General features: G+C 41.2%; 1 protein-coding gene across 2 annotated transcripts in view; it reads right to left on the bottom strand.

Moving 5' to 3' along the window:
* Window positions 1-25,847, bottom strand: part of MAMDC2 (MAM domain containing 2) — a 142,433-nt gene that overhangs the window by 25,713 nt on the left and 90,873 nt on the right. For both annotated transcript variants that reach the window (XM_081802830.1, XM_081802829.1), the window contains exons 8-9: window positions 23,095-23,238; window positions 19,851-20,116 (exon numbers count right to left, since the gene is read on the bottom strand). In XM_081802830.1, the coding sequence (XP_081658956.1) occupies window positions 19,851-20,116; window positions 23,095-23,238 (410 nt within the window). The remainder of the gene's footprint in view (window positions 1-19,850; window positions 20,117-23,094; window positions 23,239-25,847) is intronic.

Raw genomic sequence — 25,847 nt, 5'->3', positions numbered from 1 at the left:
TATCTTCAGAATAATTACTAAGGATAAGATGTGTAAAAGTTTACTTGGACTGTATTCAGATTGCTTTAAATCATAAAAGGGATAGTTTAGAGATGTAACAATATATAACTATATATATAACTATATATATATATATTTACAAGGGACAAGATAAAAGGGGGTGTTTTTGTTTTTGTCTTATCTCTGTTAATTTTCTCATCTTTATAGAGTCTAGAGATTATCAGCAGGGTTTTCTACTTGCAGGATTTTTTTGCAGGATTTTTGCCTGGGAACTTATTTCCCATTTGTAAACCAAACGTCTATGTCATCAGCCCTGAATGCAGTTATATGTTATCAGCAATGCTTATTGTTATAGGGGAAAGAATAGTAATCTGTCTCCTAATTTATTGAATAAATGGGTGCTGCAGAGATAAAAAGTCCTGGCTTTCCTTCCCTTTGGCAACTTTCAAGTCTATTTTTCACCTGAATGGTGAGAAAGTACTTTTTCCAAAATGAATCTGGGGTGCTGAAATGATTTGCCACGTAAACCATTACCTAAGTAAGACTCAATCATTTGGCATGTAGATGGATTCTAAAAAGGAGAAATAGCAAGGTGCTCTCATGTGTTTACTATAGCATTATTTTATGATGACCGTAAAACCAAACAAGCAAGCAAATAAGCCAGCAAGCCAACAAATGAAACAACCCCAAATTTCACAGAAATACAGGAAATGAATAAACTATGGTACTGCCAGCTAAGAAATTGGCAAACATTAACTCTGACAGCTTGTGAATATTAGTCAGTAATATGAAATTCTATTTCTCTCATAATGTGAAGCAAAAAAAAGCAACCGGTTATAATAGCTAAACTTAAAATTAAACAAAATTAAGATAAATTATACCGAACTCATCTAAAAGTTTATAGAAAAAATCTTGAAAATTTATCAAATTTGGAACAATTATGTTAGACTCATGAAATTATGAGTATTAAACAGAATTTCCCCCTATTTTCCAACCATTCTTTAATTTTGTTATATTTATAATGGAGAAAAAAAACAAAGAAAAAGGGATCAGGACATCTGTAATTAAGATGTGGAATGAGCTAGTGTTTCCTAGATTGGCATTGTTTATTATAGTAGCTACGAGGCCATGTGGCTACTTAAATTAAAATTAAGTAAAAATCAAAAATGCATTTCTTCAGGCACTCCGGCCACATTTCAAGTGCTCAATAGTTACACACATCTAGTGGTCAAGTGAATTGGACCAGCAGATATATAACATTTCCTCATTGCAGAAATTCCAATGGATAGAACTCCCTGGCTCCTTTTGAGGATTCCGAACAATTTGTGAGCTGCTACAGTGGGTTAAGTGAAATGCTCAAGCTGTTCTGGACAAGAGTAGCCCACTACATTGTTCCTATCTTAGAACTCTTTCCTCATTTAGAATACTCACCAGACCACACGTTGTCCCATCTTATAAAAGATCCACAGTCAGTCAGCTATGAACTAAGATTTAAACTATGGCCTTAAACCTCAAATCTGTTTGGTGCTTGCCTATCAGCATTCCAACACACAAAAGAAACATGACAAGATCAGCTTGTTTGGTGGAACACAAAAGATTTTCCACTGTGCTATTAATAATGCTGATAAGGTCAGTTCCTATTCTCAGGCCACCATCTTACATTTTGAGGGCTACTTGAAGTGGAAAGGTTATTTTAGGGTACTTGGGACAGGGCCAGCTAATGACCAGAACTGGTTGAGACAGGGAAAAGGGAAAGCCAAACATCATGGTCTGCTCTTCAGAACTCTGTCCCTAGGTCTAGTTAAGAATGTGACAAGAAGGGAACTGGTCATAGTCTAAATTCTTGAGGGATTAACCTCTTACTTATTTGTAGATCTTTTAAAAAAGAGTGTTTATTTCATTTTAGGCAGTATTTCAGCCAGTGAAATACCTCTAGGGACTGGAAAAAAATTCCTAGGCAACCCGAATATATACTTAACGTCCTGCAATGCATCAGAGAGTCCTCCGCAACAAACAATTATCAATAAGAATATTAAAATACCAAAATATCAATAGTGCTGAGATTGGAATACCCTGCTGTAAATAAATGAGCATGTACAATGTCTTTTTTAAGTATGATAAAAAGTTGGGCGCCTGAGTGGCTCAGTCGGTTAAGCGGCTGCCTTCTGCTTCGGTCATGATTCCAGAGTCCTAGGATCGAGTCTGGCACTGGGCTCCCTGCTCAGCAGGGAGTCTGCTTCTCCCCCCTGCTCATGCTCTCTCTCTCTCTCACTCTCTCTCCCAAATAAAGTCTTTAAAAAGAAAAAAGTATGGTAAAAAGTTAAGTAATATTGTTGATCCTTTCTTGACTATATTTAAAATTTTTGTTTGCAAATCTGTTTATATAGCTCTCCAGTTAGTGCCTATTTGTGTTTCCAAAGTTAGTCTAAGTAGGGTGCCTCAAAAATGAATATTCTCTAGCAAAACATAAATTGTAAAGTATCACCAGCACCTAAGAACTGGGACCTTTAATACACTGAAACAATGTGATTTATAAAAATCTCATTTGCCCCTAAGTTTTAGGAGATTTGCATAAAATCAGGAGCACCTGTCTAAGGAATGTATTATTTCATTTTGTCCCTCATCTTTTCCCTCTCAAATAGACTAATACATACTCTCTGAGACATTTCAGGCTGTCAGGCAGCAACCTGCTCTCTACCCACTAGATAACAACATCACTCCCAAGTCGAGACATTCAAAAATATATTGAGACATTGCCAAGTGTCCCTTGGGGGGGCAAAATTACCTCTGGCTGAGAACCACTGGGGGGTAGTAGAACACTGCTGTGTGGATGACAAAACCTCCCTTTATTCTCCCCAATCAGAACAGGACAGTTGTTGCTGGTTTAAAAGCAGACTAGATGGAGTTAGTTTTCTCTTCCTCTGAATGTCACCAGGAGGTGGTTCTAACAAGCAATGAAATATCCTCAAGCCCTGGAAACAGAAGGCAAAGGAGCCAAAAAACAAGAGAGATGGACGAACACTCAAGCTAAACAATCATCCCCAAGATTATCAAGGCTCTACTGTTCCAATTTCCTGCTTTCCTGCAAATTGTCAAAGGGCCATAGAATCTTTTCTTTGTTTACATTTTTCTCCCTTTCCAAAAAGGATGATCTACTCCCTCACAACAATGTAACGGGCAGCAGATCGTAAAAAGTAACTGAGCAAACTTTCCTTATAGTATATAATTTTAATTGGCTTCTAAAGTTTTTTTGGGGGGGAGGAGGGGCAGTAAGGGTGGGGAGAGGGGCTGTGTGGGAATCCAACCACAAGGCTGTGTTAATCAGAGGAGCTAGACTATCCCCAGGCCTGTGAAAGCCCATAAAAGTTCTTGGTTAAAGCACCCAGGAAAGAAAAAGCAGATAGACAAATATGTCGGGAACTTATTTTCCCAAACCAGATCAGGTTAAGTTTTGAAAGGAATTGGGGTTACTGATTTTAACTTTATGAAGTGTCATAATTTAAGGACTACCCACCTTCGCTGAAGGAGGGAGGAAATAAAGCTTTCCCGAGAGATGTGTAATACATCACCACAAACCTTTGTTGTGCAGTTAAAAAGGATTGTTTGAATTAAACAGCTAAACACTGGCTGAATTAACTGGTTTTTCACTGTCTTGTAAAGTAGTCTCCATGGCCTGCTCAATAGACATAGTTGGCCAGATTGTTGGCTTAACCCACCACCTACTTTACTCATTGAATAGCCCCAGTTGGGCCTATAATAAGTATGTGAATGATAGTTTCCAGAAATGGCCTTCTATCTTCACACAGAAACATTTCAATCCTATGCCAACAATACCATAAATTACCCATGTTCACAAAACGAACCTAGCTAGGTTCCTGTTACAAGCGGTGGACCTCGACAATTTAGCAGAGGGTCGGATTCTGAGTTAAATTTAACTTTTCTTCTGATGAGGTTAAACTCCTTTGAAACCATGTATGCACATAAATTTGGGGATGGTGACTCCATAGTTGGTGGGATAATTATTCATAAAATTACTATAATCCAGTCACTGAAGTTCCAGAGCCCTTCATTAAGATGCTATGGATACAACTGCAGGATATTCTGTATAATGTGATTGGATTCATTTAACTGTTTGACAATAAGCTATAATAGAATTCTAAAAATAAAAGAACTGTAAAGCGAAACAAAACAAAAACTCCAATATTAAGACACTTGGCTAAAGGGGTAGAATCTTCACAAATCCCTAAAGACAGGCTGAGAGGAGTACGGGACTAGCATTTTTAGAATCTCAGCCATGTTTTGGGAAATAGTTGCTAAATTGTAACAGCATGCCTCCTGCAGATACTATATTTGGTCTTTAGATCCCACAAAAGGCAGGATGACCATGTGTTTTTAAATAAGTCTTTAGCTGACCAACGCTTTTACTTTTTTTCTTAAAAGACCCATCTGTTTTGCTTTTCCTTTTTCAAAAGACCCATCTGATTTAATTCAACTTTTGGCTTTGACAAGCAACAAAGATTGAGCGGCTTCCAGCTTCTCCCTCCATGAGCCTTTCTGCTCATAGGAGCCTTCCATTCTGGGGTGGAGGGCGTGCTGTGGTAGGCTTGCAGATAAACTGCAGGGCTTTTTCATTGCTATTTCGGTGGTAAATATTCAGATCTCTCAACTCACTGGTTTCAGAAATCTGCATTATTTTTGGATCTTTTGGTCACTGGAAAGAGAAGACAGACTCTAAGGAGAGACGGCAGAATTGGTCACTTTTTAGAATCCAGGAAGGCCCAGAGACCTGTGATATCAACAGGTGATATCAACTCAAGGTCATAAAAAGACCTGTTGCAGAGCCAGACAAGAAACATCACACTCCAAATCCCCGATAGAGCACGTTTCATTATACTGACAGGGCTCTTTTCTCCCTTTGGCCATAGGTATTTAAAAATAGGATTCTGGATCATTATGTTGTATGCCTGAAACTAATATAATGTTATCTGTGAATTATACCTCAATTAAAAAAAATGATCCTGAAAGGCATGATTTTGAAACTCCTCAATTCATAGCAGCAGACCAAACATGTCTTTGACCTCTGTTTACAACCTGCTTTCTGTCATTTTGCCTTATGTCTGTTTATAAGGAGTTTTTGGTAACCCGGCACCAGAACCCAAATCTTATATGAATTGTGGCTAAATTTAAAAGCTGGCAATCGCCTTAGCTGATGACCCCTGCATCCACGTAGGCCCGGAGGAAAGAATGTTCTCAACTCTCCACAGCCACACCTCCCACCTTAATCTTCATCTGCACCTGTTCTCACTCCCTTTGTTTTGGGAGCAAGGTCTGTCTGACTTCTAAGTTCTTGGTCTTCCCACTGAGGGATACAATGCCTCATCGACACAATATTGAGGATCCAAATGGAAAATAAATGTGAGAAGCCTCTGGAAAAATGAAATTTAGACAAAGGTAAGATAGTGGATACTAAAAATGATTTTTAGTGTTTTAGAGTCTAATTCACACCCTAATAAAGAGGACACACAATAGCCAAACTACGGAAAGAGCCTAGATGTCCATCAACAGATGAATGGATAAAGATGCGGCATATATATACAATGGAATATTATGCAGCCATCAAAAATTGAAATCTTGCCATTTGCAACAACATGGATGGAACTAGAGGATATTATGCTAAGTGAAAAAAGTCAATCAGAGAAAGACAAGTATCATATGATCTCACTGATATGAGGAATTTGAGAAACAAGACAGAGGATCATAGGGGAAGGGAGGGAAAAATGAAACAAGATGAAACTGGAGGGGGAGACAAACCATAAGAGACTCTTAATCTCAGGAAACTGAGGGTTGCTGGAGTGGAAAGGGGTGAGAGAGATGGGGTGGCTGGGTGATGGACATTGGGGAGGGTATGTACTATGGTGAGTGCTGTGAATTGTGTGAGTCTGATGAATCACAGACCTGTATCCCTGAGACAAATAATACATTATATGTTAATAAAAAATAAATAAATAAAAAGAAGAGGACACTGTTGTATATATTTATCCTATCAGTCGCTCATTATCACTGAAGGGAAATAGGTGTGAATGCCTTCCTGTTTTTTACATACTCTCATCAGCAGGCAGGTGAGCTGAACAAAATGATGCTGGTCTATCTCAGCCACCTCCCTTAGGGAGGATCCCTGGCTGAACCCTTCCCTAACCCATGCAATATAAGGTAATGACCAATTTAATCATCCTGTTCAAGGATGGACCTTACACTAGGGAGCTATTGTGGTAACTCACGTGGATGGAGATGTAAAATGCCAGTTCTACCAAAAGACATGCCGAGTGTAGTCACTAAACAGCAAACAAGGAAGAATCTAGGTCTTTGTCCTGACATTCACCCCTGCTCTGAAAGTTCTCCTGGGGTCAGGAGAGGACAACAGGTATCTTAGCAGTACCCTAATACCCAAGCAGAAATACTGACTTGCTCTACTCATGTCTGAGACAGAGACAGTTTTTGGCCTGATTTTCATTGATTCCCAAGGCAAAGTGTAGATCCTTGACTGGATGAAGGGCTGTGGCTTAAAGCTTGCATAACGCTAAGCGCTTTGTAGCCTGCCACAAGCTATTTGACCAACCCCTACTGATGGGTAATTGGGCAGTTTCTAATTTCTTAGTATTACACATACTGCTGTGATGAATACTGATATCTAAATCTTTGTGCATAACCATGGTTAGTTCCTTAGGATAAATCCCTAGAAGTAGAATTGTTGCGTCGAAAGGTATTCATGTGGGGAGCCTGGGTGGCATAGTCCCTTAAGTGTCCGACTCTTGATTTTGGCTCAGGTCATAATCTCAGGCTCGTGAGACTGAGCCCCACCTCGGGCTCTGCAATGGGCATGGAGCCTGCTTAAGATTCTCTCTCTCCTTCTCCCTCTGTCTCTCCTCTACCACCACGCCCCCTAAAAAAAATCGTATTCATATTTGGGGTCTTTCTGAGACATGCAATTGAATTATCATTTAGAAATATTGTATCAACTTATCTTCATACTAGAGCTTATAAAAATCCTTATTTCCTTGCATCCTTACCTCTCTGGGGTAATGTTTTATATATATATTTATATTTATATCTATACATTTATAAATTTTTGTATATAAATGTTATATATATAAATTTTTTAAAGATTTTATTTATTTGAGAGAGAGAACACTAGAGAGAGCAAGTGAGCGAGGACAAGTTGGGTTGGGGGGAAGGGCAGAAGGAGAGGGAAAAGCAGACTCCTTGCTGAGCAAAGAACCCAATGCAGGGCTCAATCCCAGGACCCAGGGATCTGACCTGAGCCAAAGCCAGACACCGACTGAGCCACCCAGGCACCCCTATGTTCTAAGTATTCTTAGGTATGAGTCATATATGCAAAGACACATATATATATTTTTGGTCTAAATTGAAAGATTTATTTTTTAATTGATAAACTGAACAATACAAATAGTATACAGTATGGATATAACTATTAATACAAACAGCATACTCCAGAATATAATAGTTTTAAAATATTTTTATCTGTTTGATAGACAAATGTGCTATTTTATAATTTTTAAAATTTCTTTGATTACAAATGAGATTGGTATCTTGGTGCGTTTATTTTCCAGTAGTACTTCTTTGTTGTTGTTTTTTTTCTTAAGATTTTATTTTTAAGTAAATTCTGCACCCAACACAGGGCTCAAACTCATAACCCTGACATCAACAGTTGCATGCTCTACCAACTGAGCCAGCCAGGTGCCCCCAGTAATATTTCTTTTTTTCTGATTTGTACATATCCATTGCCCACTTTTCCTATTGTTTAGCTCACCTTCTGCTTATTGATTTATTAAATTCATATATCAAATATCCTAAGAGTTTGCCGTATGTTTTGTAAACTTTTTTTTTTCCTGGCTTGATGTTTGCCTTTTAGATAATTTTTAGGCCATCCTTACATAAGGAATGAAACTAAGGGAGAACTAAATATTTTGGTTTAAAGACTAAGATGAAATAGGTAGGCCACAATGGTAGTGTGTCCTTGAGCCTTGTATAGGTACAAACGTCACCTGACATTAAGCAGAAGATAGGAGTCACGGCCCATGAGCAGTGTGGCGGGGGACGTCATGGGAATGTAGCTCGGGGACTGTCTGGAGAGACTTCTTCTAGAGGTGGGTACTGAAAAGGTAGAGCAGAAACTTGCCAGAGACAGTCACACAAGAGAGGGAGAAAAAGCTGGGGGTATCTGTGCAAAAGGAAATAAGGCATTCTTCCCTGGGTGAGAGTAGAGAGTTTTTATTACTGTATGAATTGTCAATTTCCAAGCAAGTGAACTGAGCTCACAGCTCCAGAAGCCAGCAAATACTTAGCTGGTCTAAGAGCTCAGAAAACCAGAGGATCCCCAGAGAATCTCAACATGAACATCAAAAAGTAATGCTGCCTCATAAGAACTTGGGAAAGGTTTCCCTAAAATTATAGCCATTTCAAGACTTTGAAATATTCCCATGATTAGGAATTTGAAAGTGTGGAGGGAGGTAGTGTTTTCAGGTTCATAAACAACCTTGGAATAAACGCTTGCTTCATTAAGCTTATTAATAAAATCGTGGGGGGAAAATGCCTGTGATGTCTTTTCAGATATCTCCACAGTGCCGGGAGGACTCATGTGGAAATCCAGCAATACTCCGGGAGATTCATTCCTTGGGAAAGTTCTAGAAGAATGTACTGACACAAATGTTACACTCGTGTAAGCTGTGTTAGCGACCAGGAGCTGTGCAAACCAGTCCTTCCGGTCATTCCCCTGTAAGCTGACATGAAATGCAGAAGCCTTCAACAAATATCTAAAAGGAGAGAAAGGGAAAGCCTGAGTATCTCAATGCTGTGTTGTTCATATTTATGGTAATTGAGGATTCCCGGACCGACAACTGACACTGAGTTTAGCCTGAAAAACTCAAGAGGAGGCTCCTTTTCCATACTTAGTCCTGCTCTTCGATTCCACATTAAAACTTATCTCACTTGACAGTGTAATGTTCCTCGCTCTGTGTACAGAACCCCCTAATCTGTTCTATAATGTGTTGATTATCTTGTCAGTAGTTAATGATCCTGCTCTTTCTACTTTGCACTCAGCGGCCCTGCTTTAATTACGCCGGGACATTAATATCCTGGGGCACTCATTTCTCAGTGTTCCTGGACATCATGAAATGTGATAGGAAATCTATCTCCTCTCACGTATCTTGTCTACACATTGGTTTTCTGGTTCCTTAATCCCTTTATAGCAAGGTGTCTTGTTATCCAATGGCCACCTATTTATAAATCTCTCCAGAAACTTACTAGACTTGCTCTTCTATTTGAATGAACCTCTAAGTATTGCCTTTAAAACTTGCAGAAGCCTAGATATTTTACATCTAGTCGCATTTTCATCACTAAAGGGCAAAGTTAAAAGGAAGATTTTAGAAGCATGAATCCGAATCACAGACTTAAATTTCATTGATTTTTTTTTTTTTTTTGCTAAAAGGAGAAGATTATCGCAAGAGAAAATAAGGAACTACAGAGAGCTCTCCACAAGGGCTGAGCTACACAGTATGAAAAGACAGTTGCTGACATTAAGATGCCTAAAAATACAATATGTGGTAGAACAGACATCGGGGGGGGTTACCCTAAAACACGTCCTTATTACACTGAGGTGACATGACATTCTGAATTACATCGTTCATGCCAGAGTCAAGACTTGAAGCCCAGTCTTCCCTGTTCTACAAATCTCACTCTAACAAGAAAGACACAAGTTATGACTTATTAAAGATTCAAAGAGGAAGGGGCACTTGAGATGGACTCGGAGAGAAAGGTAGGGTAGGATCTTCTCAGGCATGAGGATTCCTGCAGCACCATCCGAGGGAAATAGTTGTTGTTGATAAACACTCTGTGGGAGGAAGGCAGTGGTCAGAAGGTGAGGATTTCAGGGATGAGAACCTACACTGGAGCATAGAGTAATTGAAAATGTGTTTTCCAAGAAGTTTGAAGACAAAACATGGGATTGGGTGGCAATTTAAATGGGTAAAAAGGTAAAAGGAAGGTTGGTTGGTTGTTTGTGTGGCCAACATATGTTGGCAGTGTATAAAGGACTTGCGGATATTGAAGATTTATGAGAGAGGAATAATTTAGGAAATAAGGTCTCAGAGGTGGCAGGATGGTGAGATCACACGTATAGATGGACGACCAAGAGTGAGGGTAATACTTCCTATGTCACAAGCACCAGGCGACTGAGAGAGGCAGGTGAGGATTCAGAGAGAAACAGTCGAAGGGATTTGTGTTGAAAGCCTTCTTCCTTTTGGGACATGAATCTGTGAGCTCACAACCTGAGATGGAGGCAGGGAGAATCAAGTTGGAAAGTTTGCAAGTGAAGAAGAATCTGAAGGTCTGGGGGTGGGGAAGGAGAAAGGAAGTCACGGAGAGATGAGAGGAATAAAAGGCTTTTCCAGAAGCATGGAGGGGACATAGGAGATCAGTCTTATTTTCTCCGGCTGTGCTGAGAGCCCTGGCGGGGGGGCGGGGGGGGGAGAAGATAAAAGTAGCTGCTGAGAACTCCCAGAAATTGAGGGGATCAAGGTGGGAGAAGTCAGGAGGACTGGGGGTGGAAGTGAGAGCATCATTGACCACAAACACAGAATGGAGGCTGGAGAAGCTGCGTTGGGGGACATGGAAGGCATCTGGAAAATCAAGAGGCCTCGTAAAACCTCCTATCAGTCACTGGGAATAGCGAAATGATTCCACATAAGGATGGGAAGTTGTCTCCAAGAGAAGAGTTTCAGCTTTTGGTTTTAATAGATATCGTCATAAAAAGCCCTAAACTAGACTCCATAGCTATGTGTCTATGTGTGTCCTTATACCCACTCCAGCGGGATATTCCTGCCTGTTAAGTGTTCACACTCATATTCCTTGCAGGACAAATCGCTCAGGGGCCAGGCTACAAGCAATGATGGTTTATATGATCCAAAGGCAGAAACAGTTCATCTTGCTTCTTCCTTGGACTTTTGTGCTCTTCCTTGCCATCAACCCATATTCACGGACACTTCAGTTCCCCTTTCCAACTATTTGTGGAGTACCCATCCTGTTACAGAATTGTGTTCACATTAGAAACTAAAGAATAAATGAGACAAGGCTCCCTGTTCTCCAGAAGCTTATGGTCTGATTAATGTAGATAGGCAGGTAAGTAGACAATTTCAAAATAACACATTAAATGCTATGATGGTAGTGTGAGGCTAAGAGGGGCTACATAAGACGAGGGTTCTACGTTAAATACTCTAAAGGAATTGCCACCTTGCACGAGGTTCAGCAGGATTCTTTCGTGCAGAACTTACGAGAGTTTCTAATATGTTACTGTGCATTGTGAATCTTCACGTGTATACAAGGAAGAGATCTAGTATGCAAAATTTCCCCAACTCCTTTGAGCACAGAACAGTTTTTCAATGGAACTATTCAAAAGATTTGTACTCTGGGGGACATATCCTGAGAAGCACTGACATAAGTTTCTTGCCTAGTAAAAAAATAAATGTATTTATATTTTCTCAGACTGGCCGGATGGGGGTTTTCTCCAAATCCATAAATAACTTTTAAAGTTTATTTGTTTTTTAATCCTATAGCAGAGTAAAGACGTAGACTTAGAAGGCTTGACCATTACCCCGCTGATGATTAAGCGGGGCCCGGATGAAAGAGAATGCCTGGTCATTCCCTCATTAATGGGCCAGTTAACATTTTTTTCCAAAAGAAATATTTAACGAGCACAATATTGAGTTGCTCCCAGTGCTTCTAATTAACAGACCACTTGACGATCTTTGTTTAAGAGAAAAGTAGCTTCAGGCCAGGAGATATTGCAGGACCTAATATATATGCTACAGTGACCATGCATAATTTTAAACTAAGGATTTGAACACATAAAGGCTAATGTTTGAGCTCCATCTTTATGGAATTTCTGGCAATGACTCTCCAGTCTCTCCTGACATTTGGTTTTTAGGAAAAGCACTTTGGAGCAAATTGCTCCCTCTCCTCACTATCATCCCCAGTGTATAAAAGTCTCAAGGTGACTCTTGATTACCTGCCCTCCATTTAGTAATGTGCTGAGGAGAAACAGATCAAGGAGACTATTTCATGACTCATGCCTTTCAAAATGTTTCTAAGGCATTAAAAAATTTACTGTAGGCTGTTCGTGATTGTAAATGCCGCCATGTCATTAAGAAAGCCTAGTACTATTAAGATAAAGATTTAACTCTGACCTGATTTTTAGCCTAAAGAATACTTCACAGCAAAAATCAAGGTGCAGAATTATCCGCATACTAAAGAGATGTTGCCTATGAAATCTGATGAGGGGGGCGCCTGGGTGGCTCAGATGGTTAAGCGTCTGCCTTCGGCTCAGGTCATGATCTCAGGGTCCTGGGATCGAGTCCCACATCGGGCTCCCTGCTCCTTGGGAGCCTGTTTCTCCCTCTGCCTTCCTCTCTCGCTCTGTTTCTCATGAATAAAAAAAAAAAAAAAGAAAGAAATCTGATGAGGATCAGGACCTAGAAAAAATATTCTTTAGTCTCAGGCACTCTCTCTCTGCCTCTCTTCAGTTAATTTAATAGATGCTGATGATGTACCAGGTGCTACATAAGGACTTTACTTGACACATTTCATTCGTTCTCCACCATAATCCCTTGAGGCGAGTACTACTAATATACCCATTTTACATATGAAGAAAAGTGAGGCTCAGCAAGATCACATGACTAGCCCAAATTATGAAGGTTAAGTGGCAGAGAACCCACTCCCAAGAACTCTTAAGCATTATGCTGTATTTCCCTGTACCCCACAGCTCTCCTTTGTCTGTGGTGATCCACCATGAATTCCGATCCCTTGTAGGAGCCAAAGTTATTTCTAAAACAGAACAACTGAGCCTTAATGATAAAGCGCTAGAAATTTTTACAAATCTTGAGTTAGGGCTGGGTTCTCTTTCTGGCCTGATCCTATGCCTTCAGCCAGGAGGGGGCTGGGGGTGCAAAACGGCCTGGTATAAAAAACATGGATTCTGAATTCATAAAGATCTGGATTTACCTCTCAGCTCTGCCAGCTCTGTGCGCTATTGAACACTGTCCTTAATTTTCTGCCTGAGCTTTCCTCATCGGTTAAGTGGGGCTGCCTTCTTCCTAGGACGGCACAAGCATCAAATGAGGCAACACACACTGAGTGCTTAGCACGGTGCCCGGCACACGGAAAGCGTTCTATGGAAGTTCCTGTTGTAGGCAGCTGTGACAACATCAGACAGAATCCGTCCATATGGCTACTTTGCTAGAATGGCCTCAGGGGAATTGTTGCCATTCCTACCATTCCTTAAGCAGAGCTATATATTATAGTTTCCATCAAACATTAGACGGTCTATGGAAATAGCAGGGAGTTATTAATTGAACCAGCCCATTGTCCTTAACACAGGCTGGGTAAGAACCACTAGGGGAAGGAAAGGAATGGCAGCATCCAGAGTGGAAGGCATCTGGGAAGGCCCAGGTGAGGCCGTGCATATGTATTAGGAGTGACGGAAGAGAAACACGCGGGGAGAGGCCAACAGTTCTGACTTCTTCGAGGCCCACGCTGCCTCTCACTCAGCTCAGTTCTGGGCTCACATGATTCCTTCATGAAAGCAGGTTACACTAACTAGCAGTGCAAATGGAAGGGGTCATTGTTGTCATTATTTTGAATATGTAGCATAGAGACTCAAACATATCTCCACAACACTTCCACCAGTGAGAATTAGGACCAGGATTAATCCAGGTGTAGTCAAAACCCAAAGACAAAGCTTGCAAGCCAGGGAACAGGGATGAAAACAGCCGTTCACTCTCTGAGTTGGGCCCCGACTACTCACAATTGAGCAGTTTTAGGAATGGGGTGATGAGGGCATGAGAGGCAGAGAAGTTTCCTCCCTGCAAGAGTGCAGTAAGCTCTGAGCTCGTGCATTCATTTCTGGCAGAACATGACCTTGGGTCTGTGTAACTCTGCATCTAGGATGCCAGGACACTAAAAGGAAATACCTCACTTCCCTTGCAGGAATGTGGAAAGAATTAAATAAAATAATAGAAGGTGCCTATGTCCCAAGCCACACTGGGGAGCCTCACTTTCTGCAGATGCTCGAGCCTTCTCCAAGACTGGGTAGAAACCTCGAGCACTAAAGACATCTGTGCCAGGGGCATCTGGGTGGAGCAGTCGGTTACGCATCGAACTCTTGGTTTCGGCTCAGGTCATGATTTTGGGGTCATGGGGTCGAGCCCTGCATTGGGTTCTGCACTCAGTGCAGAGTCTGCTTGGGATTTTCTCTCTCCCTGTCCCCCCAACCCCACCCCCATCTCTCTGTGTCACTCAAATAAACAAATATGTCTAAAAAATAATAAAAACCTGTGACAAAGGGCAGGCTTCAGAGCTGGATAGACATGGGTAAAACCTTGCTCTGCCACTTACTAGCCTTAGAAAGTCCACTCGTTCATTTTTAAAATCATTTTTCATTGTTCTTTTCATTATTCATCTACTTATTTATTGTCCACATAGATACCAAACTAAATTTATCGAACAAAATGTCCCTGGTTATCTGCGTGGCATCTGGCACAGTGATAGATGCTATAGATACAGAAATGACCAAGACAGACAAGGTCCCTGTCCTCACGAAGGTTATCTCTTTATAGGAAGACAGATGGACAATGAATATTTTAAAAGCTTCCTGGTGATCGTGATGAGGGTCAATAAGCACTGCTCAAAAGTCAGAACCTGAGAGTCGTCCCACAGCAATTAGTGAGCAATTGTGATTCAAGTAGCTGCTAGGTTTGGGGTTTCAGATGCGAAAAGTAAGGAAGAAACAGATTTATAAGAATAAGAGAATATCATTCAGCCATGAAAAAGGACAAAATCTTGCCATTTATAACAATACAGACCTTGAGAAATGCTAAGAGAAATAAGAGAAAGGCAAATGTCATGTGATCTCACTTATATGTGGAATCTAAAAAAAAAAAAAAGAAAAGAAACCCAAGCACATAGACACAGAGAACAAATTGGTGGTTGCCAGAGGTGAGGGGGGCAGAGAGTGGCTGAAATGAATGGAAGGGGTCAAAAGGTACAAAGTTGCAGTTATAAAATTATGAAGTCCTGGGAATGTATGTACAGTGTGGCGACTATAGGTAACAATACTATATTGCATATTTAAAAGTTGCTAAGAGTGTAGATCTTAAAAGTTCTCATCACAGGGAAAAAATTTGTAACTGTGTGGTGATACATTAGATGTACTGTGGTGATTATTTCACAGTATGTACAAATATTGAATCATTATACTCTACACCTGAAACCAATACAATGCTATATCTCAATTACACTTCAATTTTATTTTTTTATTTTTTTTAAAGATTTTATTTATTTATTTGACAGAGAGGGACACAGTGAGAGAGGGAACACAAGCAGGGGAAGGGGGTGGGGGAGAAGCAGCCTTCCCGCTGAGCAGAGAGCCCAATGCGGGGCTCGATCCCAGGACCCCGGGACCTGAGCCGAAGGCAGACGCTTAACAACTGAGCCACCCAGGCGCCCCTACACCTCAATTTTAAAAAGTCCTAAGATTGCAAAGTCCATAAAGGCTGGTTGGAATAGAGAGAGCAGGAGGCGAAGCTGAGGAGGGGGCTGCTATAAGAGCACAGAGGGTCACTTCCCTAAGAGCACAGGAAGCCGAAGGGTTACTTCAGGGTGGGGTGGGGGGACTGGCGACTGGTTTGCTCATGAAAATTCGGCTGCCAGGCAGAGCAAAGATGGGAGCATGGCAAGAGTGGACTGTAGGCAAGGTTAGGATTTCATTTCAATTTTCAGAATCAACTTACAGACCAATGGTTCTCATCCAAGGATGGTTTGGCACTTCTGGCGCCATTTGGAAATGTGTGGAAATAATTTGGGGTTGCATTAATTGCAGATGGGAAAAGCCCAGTATTGTGAAGGATGCCCCTCCCCAAAGGCAGAACCGTCCTCTTCCAAATGCCAAGGCGGCCCACACTGGGAAATCCAGCCACTGGCAAAACCAGAAGTCTCCACTGTAGGAACATAAATATTATTAGCTGTGACAATGTGAAAGTCATTGTACGGCTGAGAGATGTGGATGAGAGGAGGGGCAAGAGACGTGAAGGGAAATGTAGAGGTGAGGATTCATTCATCCTACATACAAGGCTGTTAAGAGACACTATCTAGAGTTGATGGGTCCAAACATAGAGGTTAAGTGTATTCAAGTTGTAAAGAGCACTAAAAGTTAAAAACAAAATATAACTAAAAATTGTGAGAAGAGAGAAAAGGAGAAGGAATAGTATAAATAAGTTAAAGTCCTTATCTTTCATAGCAGGGAACACTATTCAAGTTAATGAATCAAGAAATGGAGGTGGAAATACAATATTTAAAATTGAAGAGGAAAATATCCCCAAATCAGGAAGAAAACCACCAGAAAAAGAAGTGCCATTGGAGTTTGAATTCGGGGGAAGGGAGTAGTAAGGGCAACTCTGACTTTTCATTGTATCCCTTCCCTGAAACACCATTTGCACCTTACTGCCACCTGTATATGTTACATAAGTACGTCAACTAGTTTCCTGCCTTTAGTGCATGTCCCTGTGGTGGCCGTCAGATGGCTCCCTCACTCTCTGAGGAGCTGGTTCTGTTTAGCAGGGACCTGCCAAAAACTACAAGCCACCTTCAGACATGTGTCCAGAGTTTTCTGGTGTTGAACTGTACCTTCTCCTCATGGTCACTGGGGCCTGATCCATGACTGGTTCATTCCAAGGCTGAAAGAACGTCCCTGCCCCCACTGGGTCCAGATCCATTTTTCCTCACGTGGTCGGGAACTGAGCAGCTGCTGGGAGGGGCTGGAAGCCAGCCAAAGAGGAAAAGGGCAAGTTGTCCAGGACATCCCATTGGCTGGGGGGCTTGCTCCCATCCATGGGTATCAGGTAAGAGCCCTGATGCCCTCTAAAGGAGCATGTGTTATACGCAAACAATGAATCAGGGAACACTACATTAAAAACTAATGATGTACTGTATGGTGACTAACATAACATAATAAAAAAAAAGAAAAAAAAATAAAGGAGCATGTGTGTGAGTAGAGGATATGGGGGGACAGGGTGAAGTGCAGTGGGTGGGGGCATGAGCAGGAATTAGAATCCAGATGGCCTGAACCTAACCGTCCACACACCAGCCCAGCTGGGCCTCTACGTGTCATTATCTTTTATGTGTCCAATTAGTAGAACTACTCTATTTTTCTCTATGTGACCCTTCCGTGAGACAGTGAGATTGTACTGTTGTTAGTTGCTTACATATCTGCAGCTTAATCTTCTATCATCTGTGATCTCCTCCTCAAGGGCAAGGTCTGAGCCTCATTCATCTTTATATCCGCTGCACTGAGCATGTATCTAATAAATTCTGGTTGAATAAAGGAATGAATGGATGAATGAATAAACAAATGAAAGCCAAATGAATAAAATGCTTATTATATCCCCCACCTTTTAAGAAACATTAGCAAGGACTAGCATGGAGGACATTAGGAGAAGGAAGGGAAAAATGAAGGGGGGGAAATCGGAGGGGGAGATGAACCCTGAGAGACTGTGGACTCCGAGAAACAAACTGAGGGTTTTAGAGGGAAGGGGGGTGGGGAGTGTGGGTATTAAGAAGGGCATGTATTGCATGGAGCACTGGGTATTATATGAAAACAATGAATTGTGGATCACTACATCAAAAACTAATGATGTATTGTATGGTGACTAGCATAACAATAAAATTAAATTAAATTAAAAAAATAAAAATAAAAAACATTAGCAAAACACGGTATGGAGTATAACAAAAATTTCCTTACTTTCTGGTGCATCCCTAATTATGTGAATCTGGTACGTGTGTGTGTGTATTTGTGTGTATTACCAAAACCACTTGCCAGAGTTAAATAACTGGCAATGGGGAAACAATTTAAGCCTTTGGGATCCCTAAGAGCTGCAGAGAGGCTTAGATACCTCTAGGACTAACAGATCAAAGAGGAAATTCAATGACACTGCAAAGGTCAGATGACATTTACGGAAAGACAGGCTCACTCAGGAAATGTTTAGAATTGGCGAGGCAGGGGCACCTGGGTGGCTCAGTCGTTAAGCGTCTGCCTTCAGCTCGGGTCATGATCCCGGGGTCCTGGGATCGAGCCCCACATCGGGCTCCCTGCTCTGCGGGAAGCCTGCTTCTCACTCTCCCACTCCCCCTGCTTGTGTTCCCTCTCTCGCTGTCTCTCTCTCTCTGTCAAATAAAATCTTAAAAAAAAAAAAGAATTGGCGAGGCAATAAGATTAAAGAGCATGAGTTTAGACTAGGAAGGAGTAGGGCCTTGGCACCAGAAACACCAACTAGATTCCTCTATTACCCAGGGGGGGAACAAAGTATCTCACTTTAGTCATGTGATCAAAGTATAGCAGAGTTAAGATCCCCGCACTGGGCTCTATGCTCAGCAGCTCGGAGGGCGGGGGAGTCTGCTTGAGATTCTCTCCATCTCCCTCTCCCTCTGCCCCTCCCCCCACTCATGATCTCTAAAATAAACAAATAAATCTTAAAAAATAAAGAAGTCAGTCAGTCACAGAGGCTGCCATGTCATTATAATCACAATTTCTTCTTGCTGCTATTAACAATGGAAAAGAACTTTGTAAAGATTTTCAAAGATCTTTGATTAATCGCTGTGAAAACTGAATCATGCCCTGGTGGGTATTGCAATGGACTAAAAGTAACCAAGGATCATTATGCCGGGAATGGTGTGCCAAATTTCTTTAGCAGGAAATTATAGATGGATGAAGTTATATTCTGCCTGGATGGGTATAACTAAGAGGAGCTCAAGCCATTAACATTTGTGAAGAAGGTTCTACTATTCTTCCAGGTTTGTATCCTCCCCTAGGGAGTCTGGACTTTGAGTAATTCCTGGTTAACAGACATGATCAACTGATTGATCCATTCATTCAACAGTATTTTTTGAACTCCCATTGTATGTTTCATCTGTTTGAAGAAAGGGACCTTTCTTATCCTTTTTTGAGCCCATTCTTGCTCAGACCGAATACTTGAAAGACATTTTCTGGTTGAATGATGGGCTGAAACAAAATGGATTTTCCCATACTGGTTTCATATTTGGGTTGTAGTTGACAGAATTTATTACTTCGGTAAAACTTCCTTAAGTTTAGGAGTGTTAAACTTGGGAGATTATAGTTTTCTTTTATATTCCCCTTGCAGTGAAGAGCTCTTTGTATTCTCATTGTTATAAAAATCAGCTGCTGATGGTACCCTTACATAAATTCTCTCTGTCTGGGTTGGCTCTCATTTTTTACTGAGCTTCTCTACCTTGTTAACCCAAGTTGTTGACCTTAAAGCCTCAGTGTAAAACCAGGCTCACTGATTTCACCCTTTTAAAGTAATTTAGTATTATAAATTACAGTAAAGTAATTAGTACTCCTATGTGCGTGTGGGTGCGCGTGTGTCTTTGTGTGTGTGACAGATTGAGAGAGAGGATAATTGGGGCTTCAAATTAAAGTTTAGCTTTTGAACTTGGACTATTCATGCATTCTCTGTCTTTGGTCTATTCTCAGGGAATCTAAGAAATAAACAAGCAAACACTCTAGGTGGCCATTATTCTGAGACATAGAAAACTGAAAACAACCTGTAGATAATATAACTTGTGCACGGCTCGGGTAGAGTGTAGCGGTGGGGCTGTCAGAAGAAAAATAACACATCTCCAGTTGAAAATAATTAAACGGAAATTCACTAACCCGGCCCAGAAACCCAAGATGAACAAAGGGTCAAGGTGTTGCGCTGGTTCTACTATACCTTGGAAGGCATGGGTTTCTTGAAGGTGATTTCGGCTTGCATCCAGACACCCCTTGGAGACTCCAGCACAGACCAAATTTTCTCTTGAACTACGTGGTTCTCTTCAAAGATATAAACTGCCAGGGTGTCACTCATTTTTAAAAACCCATAGATGGCATAATAAAAACGTAGACAATACTGCAAGTTTCCTGGCAGGGAGGGACCGTAGAGCCTTCCGATGTAGCCAGGCTGAGATGTAAACTTTGTGTTGGCCAGCAAGTAGTACCCTGCGAACAGGCAAAACATTCAGCTATCAGCAATGACAAACTTAAATCCCCTAACCCAGATGATCAAGTGGGAAAATTTGGTTAAAAGTAATGGGATTTGAGACGAACCATGAGAGATGATGGACTCTGAAAAACAAACAGGGTTCTAGAGGGGAGGGGGGTGGGAGGATGGGTTAGCCTGGTGGTGGGTATTGAGGAGGGCACATTCTGCATGGAGCACTGGGTGTTATGCACAAACAATGAATCATGGAACATTACATCTAAAACTAATGATGTAATGTATGGGGATTAACATAAGAATAAAAAAAAAAGTAATGGGATTTGCCAACAGAGACTATTCCTATAGGCTTTAAATGATAGAACGCATTTTGTAATATCTGTGGCTTAAGTGATAGATATATCCTGCAACTCTATTACCGATAAAACTTCTCCGGTTCTAAGTAAACTTCATAAACCAGTATAGATTCCCATCTGCATATGCTCAGAAGCCAGTCATCAGTTAGGGTTTGTGTTTTTCATGAAACAAAAGGGATGAAATCATCTTGGGGCTCCAGCTGCCTGGGTCAATCAGGTGACACAGACTGAGTACTTAGTACTGGGTCCTAGTGAACGTTAGGCCTGGGACAGATTTTTCCTTCTTATCTCTGCAGCGACCAGCGGAGATAGAGAGAGCACAGGCTGATCTGGCAGTCCTTGGAATTTTGGTTATTTCACAGGAGCATTGTTATGGACTGAATTTTGTCGTTCCCCCAGATCTATTTTGTTTCAGTCTGCCATTCGACCAGAAAAGATCTCTCAAGTACCCTCTCTGTGCAAGAAAAGGGTCCAAGGAAGAATACTTATTTCTTTTAAATAAGAAAAAAAGAAACATAAGGTCAAGAACCTCCTCTCCCTGCTCCTCCACCACCCCCACGGTAAACTTAAAACAGATCCATGTATCCTAGAAAGCCTGGGTAGAAAAGAAAATAACACCTGCTTTTCTTTCTTTCCTTTTTATGCTCCTCCCCCATCCATTTTCCTTTGATCGCCTCAGTCTTTGTGCTTAGTTTGGTTCTACCCAATGATTTAATTCATCTGGCAAAAGGTTCTTGGGTTATTTCACATGAGTGGTGATATGGACTGAGTTGTGTCCCCCCCAAATCCATTGGTTGAGACCCTAATTTCCAATGCAACTTTATTTGAAGATTGGGCCTTTAAGGAGGTAATTAAATGAAGTTATAAGGGTGGGGCCTTAATTCCATAGAACTGATGTCCTTATAAGAAGAGGAAGAGACACCAGAGAGCTCTCTCTCTCCACTGGTACACATAGAGTAAAGGCCATGAGGACCCAATGAGAAGGTGCCACAAGGCAGAGAGGTCTCACCAGAAATCAACCCTGACAGCATCTCGATCTTGGGCTTCCAGCTCCAGAACTGTGAAAAAAATGCATTTCTGCTTTTCAGGTCACCCAGTCTGTGATATTTTGTTTTGGCCACCGAGCAGACTAACATGGGTGGCCATAGCCAGAACAACATTTTTGAAACCTGAATTTAATTCTACTCTTCTTCTACTTAAAACCTTTTGATGGTTTCTCATTTCCTTTATAAAAAAATCCCAAAAGCTCACTCTGGCCTGCCACACCCACGGTGTATGTCCTAACTCCATATTCCTCCACTCTCCTGCCCATGGTGCAGCCACACTAACCTTCTCATTGCTTGGGTTGTCCAGCTCTTTCCATACTCAAGACCTTCACAGATGCTGTTCCCTCTGCCTGGATTCCTCCCACTCTCCCAGCTAATGCTCTCTCCCCGCAGAAAAGCCTTCTCAGGATCTCTCCCCTATTCTCTCTCAGAGCCCACTCTTCATTTCTTCCATAGCAAGTGCCACAATGTGTAATTCGAAGTTTATTTGTGTGTATATTTGTCTAACATTTTTCTTGCCCGCTGAAATGATTGTTAGCCAGTGAGGGCAGGACCTGATTTGTTCACTAGCATATCCCCCAGGAGTTAGTTTGGCCAACGACTATAGGGTTTTGTAGTGCCTGTATTTCTACAAGTTAAGCCACCTCTAAGAAAAGAATTCATGATTGTAATCATGTATAAAGTAATCATGTAATCAAGTATAAAATTGTGAGGGTCCCTTTCATGGCCCTTCCCAGGGCCTGTGCAAGTAAGGTGCTTTGAAACATAAGTTTCCTTAGTGTATGGTAAGCACACCCCGGTGCCCAGGGTATAAATAGCCATTGAATAAATGAATAAGACACTAACCCTTGAAAACCAAGCTCTTTGCAGCAGAATCTACGGGAGTGGGCTTCACAGGGGATGCCATCCAAGTGATTAGGTAGATAATCCTTATACAGGGGAGCTCAAACTGGTTTCTTACAGTTCCTTGTAGACATAACCATCAAGTGCCCCCCCAACATCTTCCAATAGTTTTTTATAGCTTTTATTGCCTCACAAAATATTTTTCATTGAGTAAAATACACATAACATAAAATTTACCATTTTAACCACTTTAAAGTATACAATTCAGTGGCATTTAGTACATTCACAGTGCTGGGCAACCATCACCACTATCCCACTCCAAAATATTTTCATCACCCCAAAAGGAAACTCTATACCCATTAAACAGTAACTCCCTAGCCCCTGGCCACCAAGAATCGGCTTTCTGTCTCTATGGATTTGCCTCTTCTGGATGTTTCACGTAATTGGAATCTAATAGCTTTTTAAAGGCACTGCTCTATCTAAAGGGAAGAGCGAGATAATGTCCAAAGGTTTGGCTGTTTAAAGAACTGGCAGACAGTCATGCTAGCATAGAAACTTAAATGCCTTTTTTTTTTTAAATGGCCAAACACAAGATTACCAATCGTTTTTACTTCTTTACAGTTGTCTTTTTTTTTTTAAGTGGCCATCTTAAGTGATGTGGAGTAAGAATAGCAGACGGAGCATGAATAGTACCCCCACCCCCAGGGTCCCCACATGCACAGACTTCTGATTTACCAATGCCTGATGTGTGGTCTCCGGCCCGATACATGTTTGGTTTTACTTTCACCCGGGTCCAGCCTGGACCTTCTTTATCTTGATAAAAGTTGCAGAGATCTTCCTCAAAATTGCAACTGGCTTCCACGGCACTGAAGGGAAGCTCTGAACAAAGGAGAACCAAAGTTAAAGCACCAGACCCTAGAGTCTCAAAGGGCTACATCAACTGGTTGACAAATACATACACATTTGTGCCAGGGAGACTGAATAAATAAACCACAACAAAATATTTTTACCCTAATGGCATGCTGACAGGTTAGCATCAAAATAACATCTCAGCATGACAGGAAAATTGTTCTTTTCCTCCCTTAAGGGATGGAGGGAAGGAGCTCTGTTCACACTCTCTATAAAAAATAAAGAAGTATCGGGTGCCTGGGTGGCTCAGATGGTTAAGCGTCTGCCTTCGGCTCAGGTCATGATCCCAGGGTCCTGGGATCGAGTCCCGCATCGGGCTCCCTGCTCCTTGGGAGCCTGCTTCTCTCTCTCTCTCTGTCTCTCATGAATAAGTAAATAAAAATCTAAAAAAAAAAATAAAATAAAATAAAGAAGTATCAGACTTCAAAAGAAATTTCCTTTCATAATGTAAAGACTGGGAGCAATTACTCACATACTTCTTCACAATTCAAAACTCATTCATAGAAAATTAAAGAGAGAAAAAGGTAAAGATTTTAAGGAATTCTTAATTTTTCTCTAAGACAGGTATTTTAGAAATAATATTTTCCAGAAATAATTTTCCTTTGTTGATCAATCTCTGTGTCACCAGCACAGCTGCTATCTATTTATAATTGACATTAGTAGTAGGAGCCAATCTGCTTAAAGAAAATCATTGCTCAGTATAAATCACGCTGTTCAAAAAGTCACACCAATTTCATCACCCATACTGCTATTATTTTGGCTTTTGCTGAGATCTGGTATCATTTACCCTGGTCTATAAATACCACCTCATTCCAGATTGCCTGGAGGGAATGAAACATAAAAGATATCTGCTCTTTTGAGGATAACTTGGTACAGCAACAAGTGATTGTAAATCTCACTGTTCAGATTGTTTGAGTCCAGAGGAGATGTGACTGCCACAGTTTGGGACACATTCAATGTAGCCAACTGTGATCCGTTCCGCATGCTGACATACACTGGTCTAAGCTTTTAGGGCCAGATAAAGAGGGCACTGTTTTGAATAACTGGGAAATCACCTCCAGAGAAACATTTGAGTTCTGGAAGCAGTGACCTGATGAAACAGGGAGCTGTTTATGGACAAAAACTCACTATACTCTCAATTCCTCAATTTCCAAAGCAAGAAAACAGTCAAGTGGGCTGAGAAGCTGGCCCAGATTAAAGGGGATGAAAGAGGCATGACAACCAAATGCTATAAAGCACCTGAGATTCACTCTTGGTCCAAGAAAACAAAGAGCCATAAAAGACAGTATTGGGACAACTGGTGAAATTAGCATGTAAGCCATGGATTAGTTAATAATATTGTATCAGTGCCAAATTTCCTGAACTTTATAATTATCTGATAGCATGTGGAAAATGTGTTTGGTTTTAGAAAATACACACTGAAGTATTTAGGGGTAAAGGGGCATAATGTCTGCAACTTATTCTTACATGGTTGATAAGGCAAATGTGGCAAAATATTAACAATTTGTAGATCTGAGTGAAGAGTCTAGGAGAGTTCTTTATAGTATTCTTGCAAATTCTGTCTGAGTTGAAAATGATACAAACATAAAGTTTTTAAAATACTAAATAAAAAAAAAAGTGACCAACACCACCTTAAAAAAACAAAAAAAGAATAAGAACAAAATGTTCCTATATAACTGAATCCCAAATATATCTCAGGTGACAGGTCCTTACAAGTGTGCAAAGCGAGCACCCTGATGAACCAGAGTGGAGAAAAGGAAGTGAAGAGCATTCTCAGTGCTCTAAGGTTGGTGGGTTCACCCACACATTGCTGTGCCTGGCTCTGGGAGCACCAGGGAGTATCTTTAAGCCATGAAGATGAAGTCTTCGAAAAATGAGTATGATGTCATAAAGACAAGCCTCCTTTGACACCAGCCCCCCTAATGCATATTTGCGACCAGGGGAAACCCCATACTGGTCTCCAGTCTTAGTTATCCCTCTGCTACCTGGTAATGAAAAAGTAGATGAAAACCCACAATCTACAGATGGCCGTCTGGCTCCCAAAAGCCATTCGCAAAGAGAATGGCAGGTCAGTGAAATCACTCATGAGGGATATATCCCAAGGAATATACCCCTGGGCGGCCACAAAAGAACCATAACCCATTCATAAGGTGTGCAGGAGAGGCGAGAGGTGGTATTAAAACTTAAAAGGAAGCACGGCTCAGTTCTATCCATGGTGACAAACTGAGTCATGCAGAAAAGATGTTTCTGAGAATGCGATTATAGTCCTTTGCTAAATACCTGGTCCTTGAAATGGATTTGTCTGGGGTCCTGAGAAGGTCTGATAAAAAGAAAATCTCAAAAGCATCACTGAAAACCTAAATCTTTTTCACCCAGAGTGCTGCTTCTGCTATGAGACAGCGTCTAATTCCTGAAGACGGGGCCAGGGGGCCTGTTTGTGACCCAAAATGAGCTCGCCAGAGATCGGGGGTGGATGGAAAGCCTTTGCTTAAGGCTTGTTTCAGAGCATCCGGGCCGAGCGGCCATGACGATTGAGCGTTAATGACCTGTTTGAAGCGCAGGGAGGAATCAGAGGCAGT

The sequence above is a fragment of the Leptonychotes weddellii genome, chromosome 14 (assembly GCF_054177405.1).
Source record: "Leptonychotes weddellii isolate Sample4059 chromosome 14, ASM5417740v2, whole genome shotgun sequence".
In the NCBI taxonomy this organism is placed as follows: Eukaryota; Metazoa; Chordata; class Mammalia; order Carnivora; family Phocidae; genus Leptonychotes; species Leptonychotes weddellii.
This window is presented reverse-complemented; position numbering and strand designations above follow the sequence as displayed.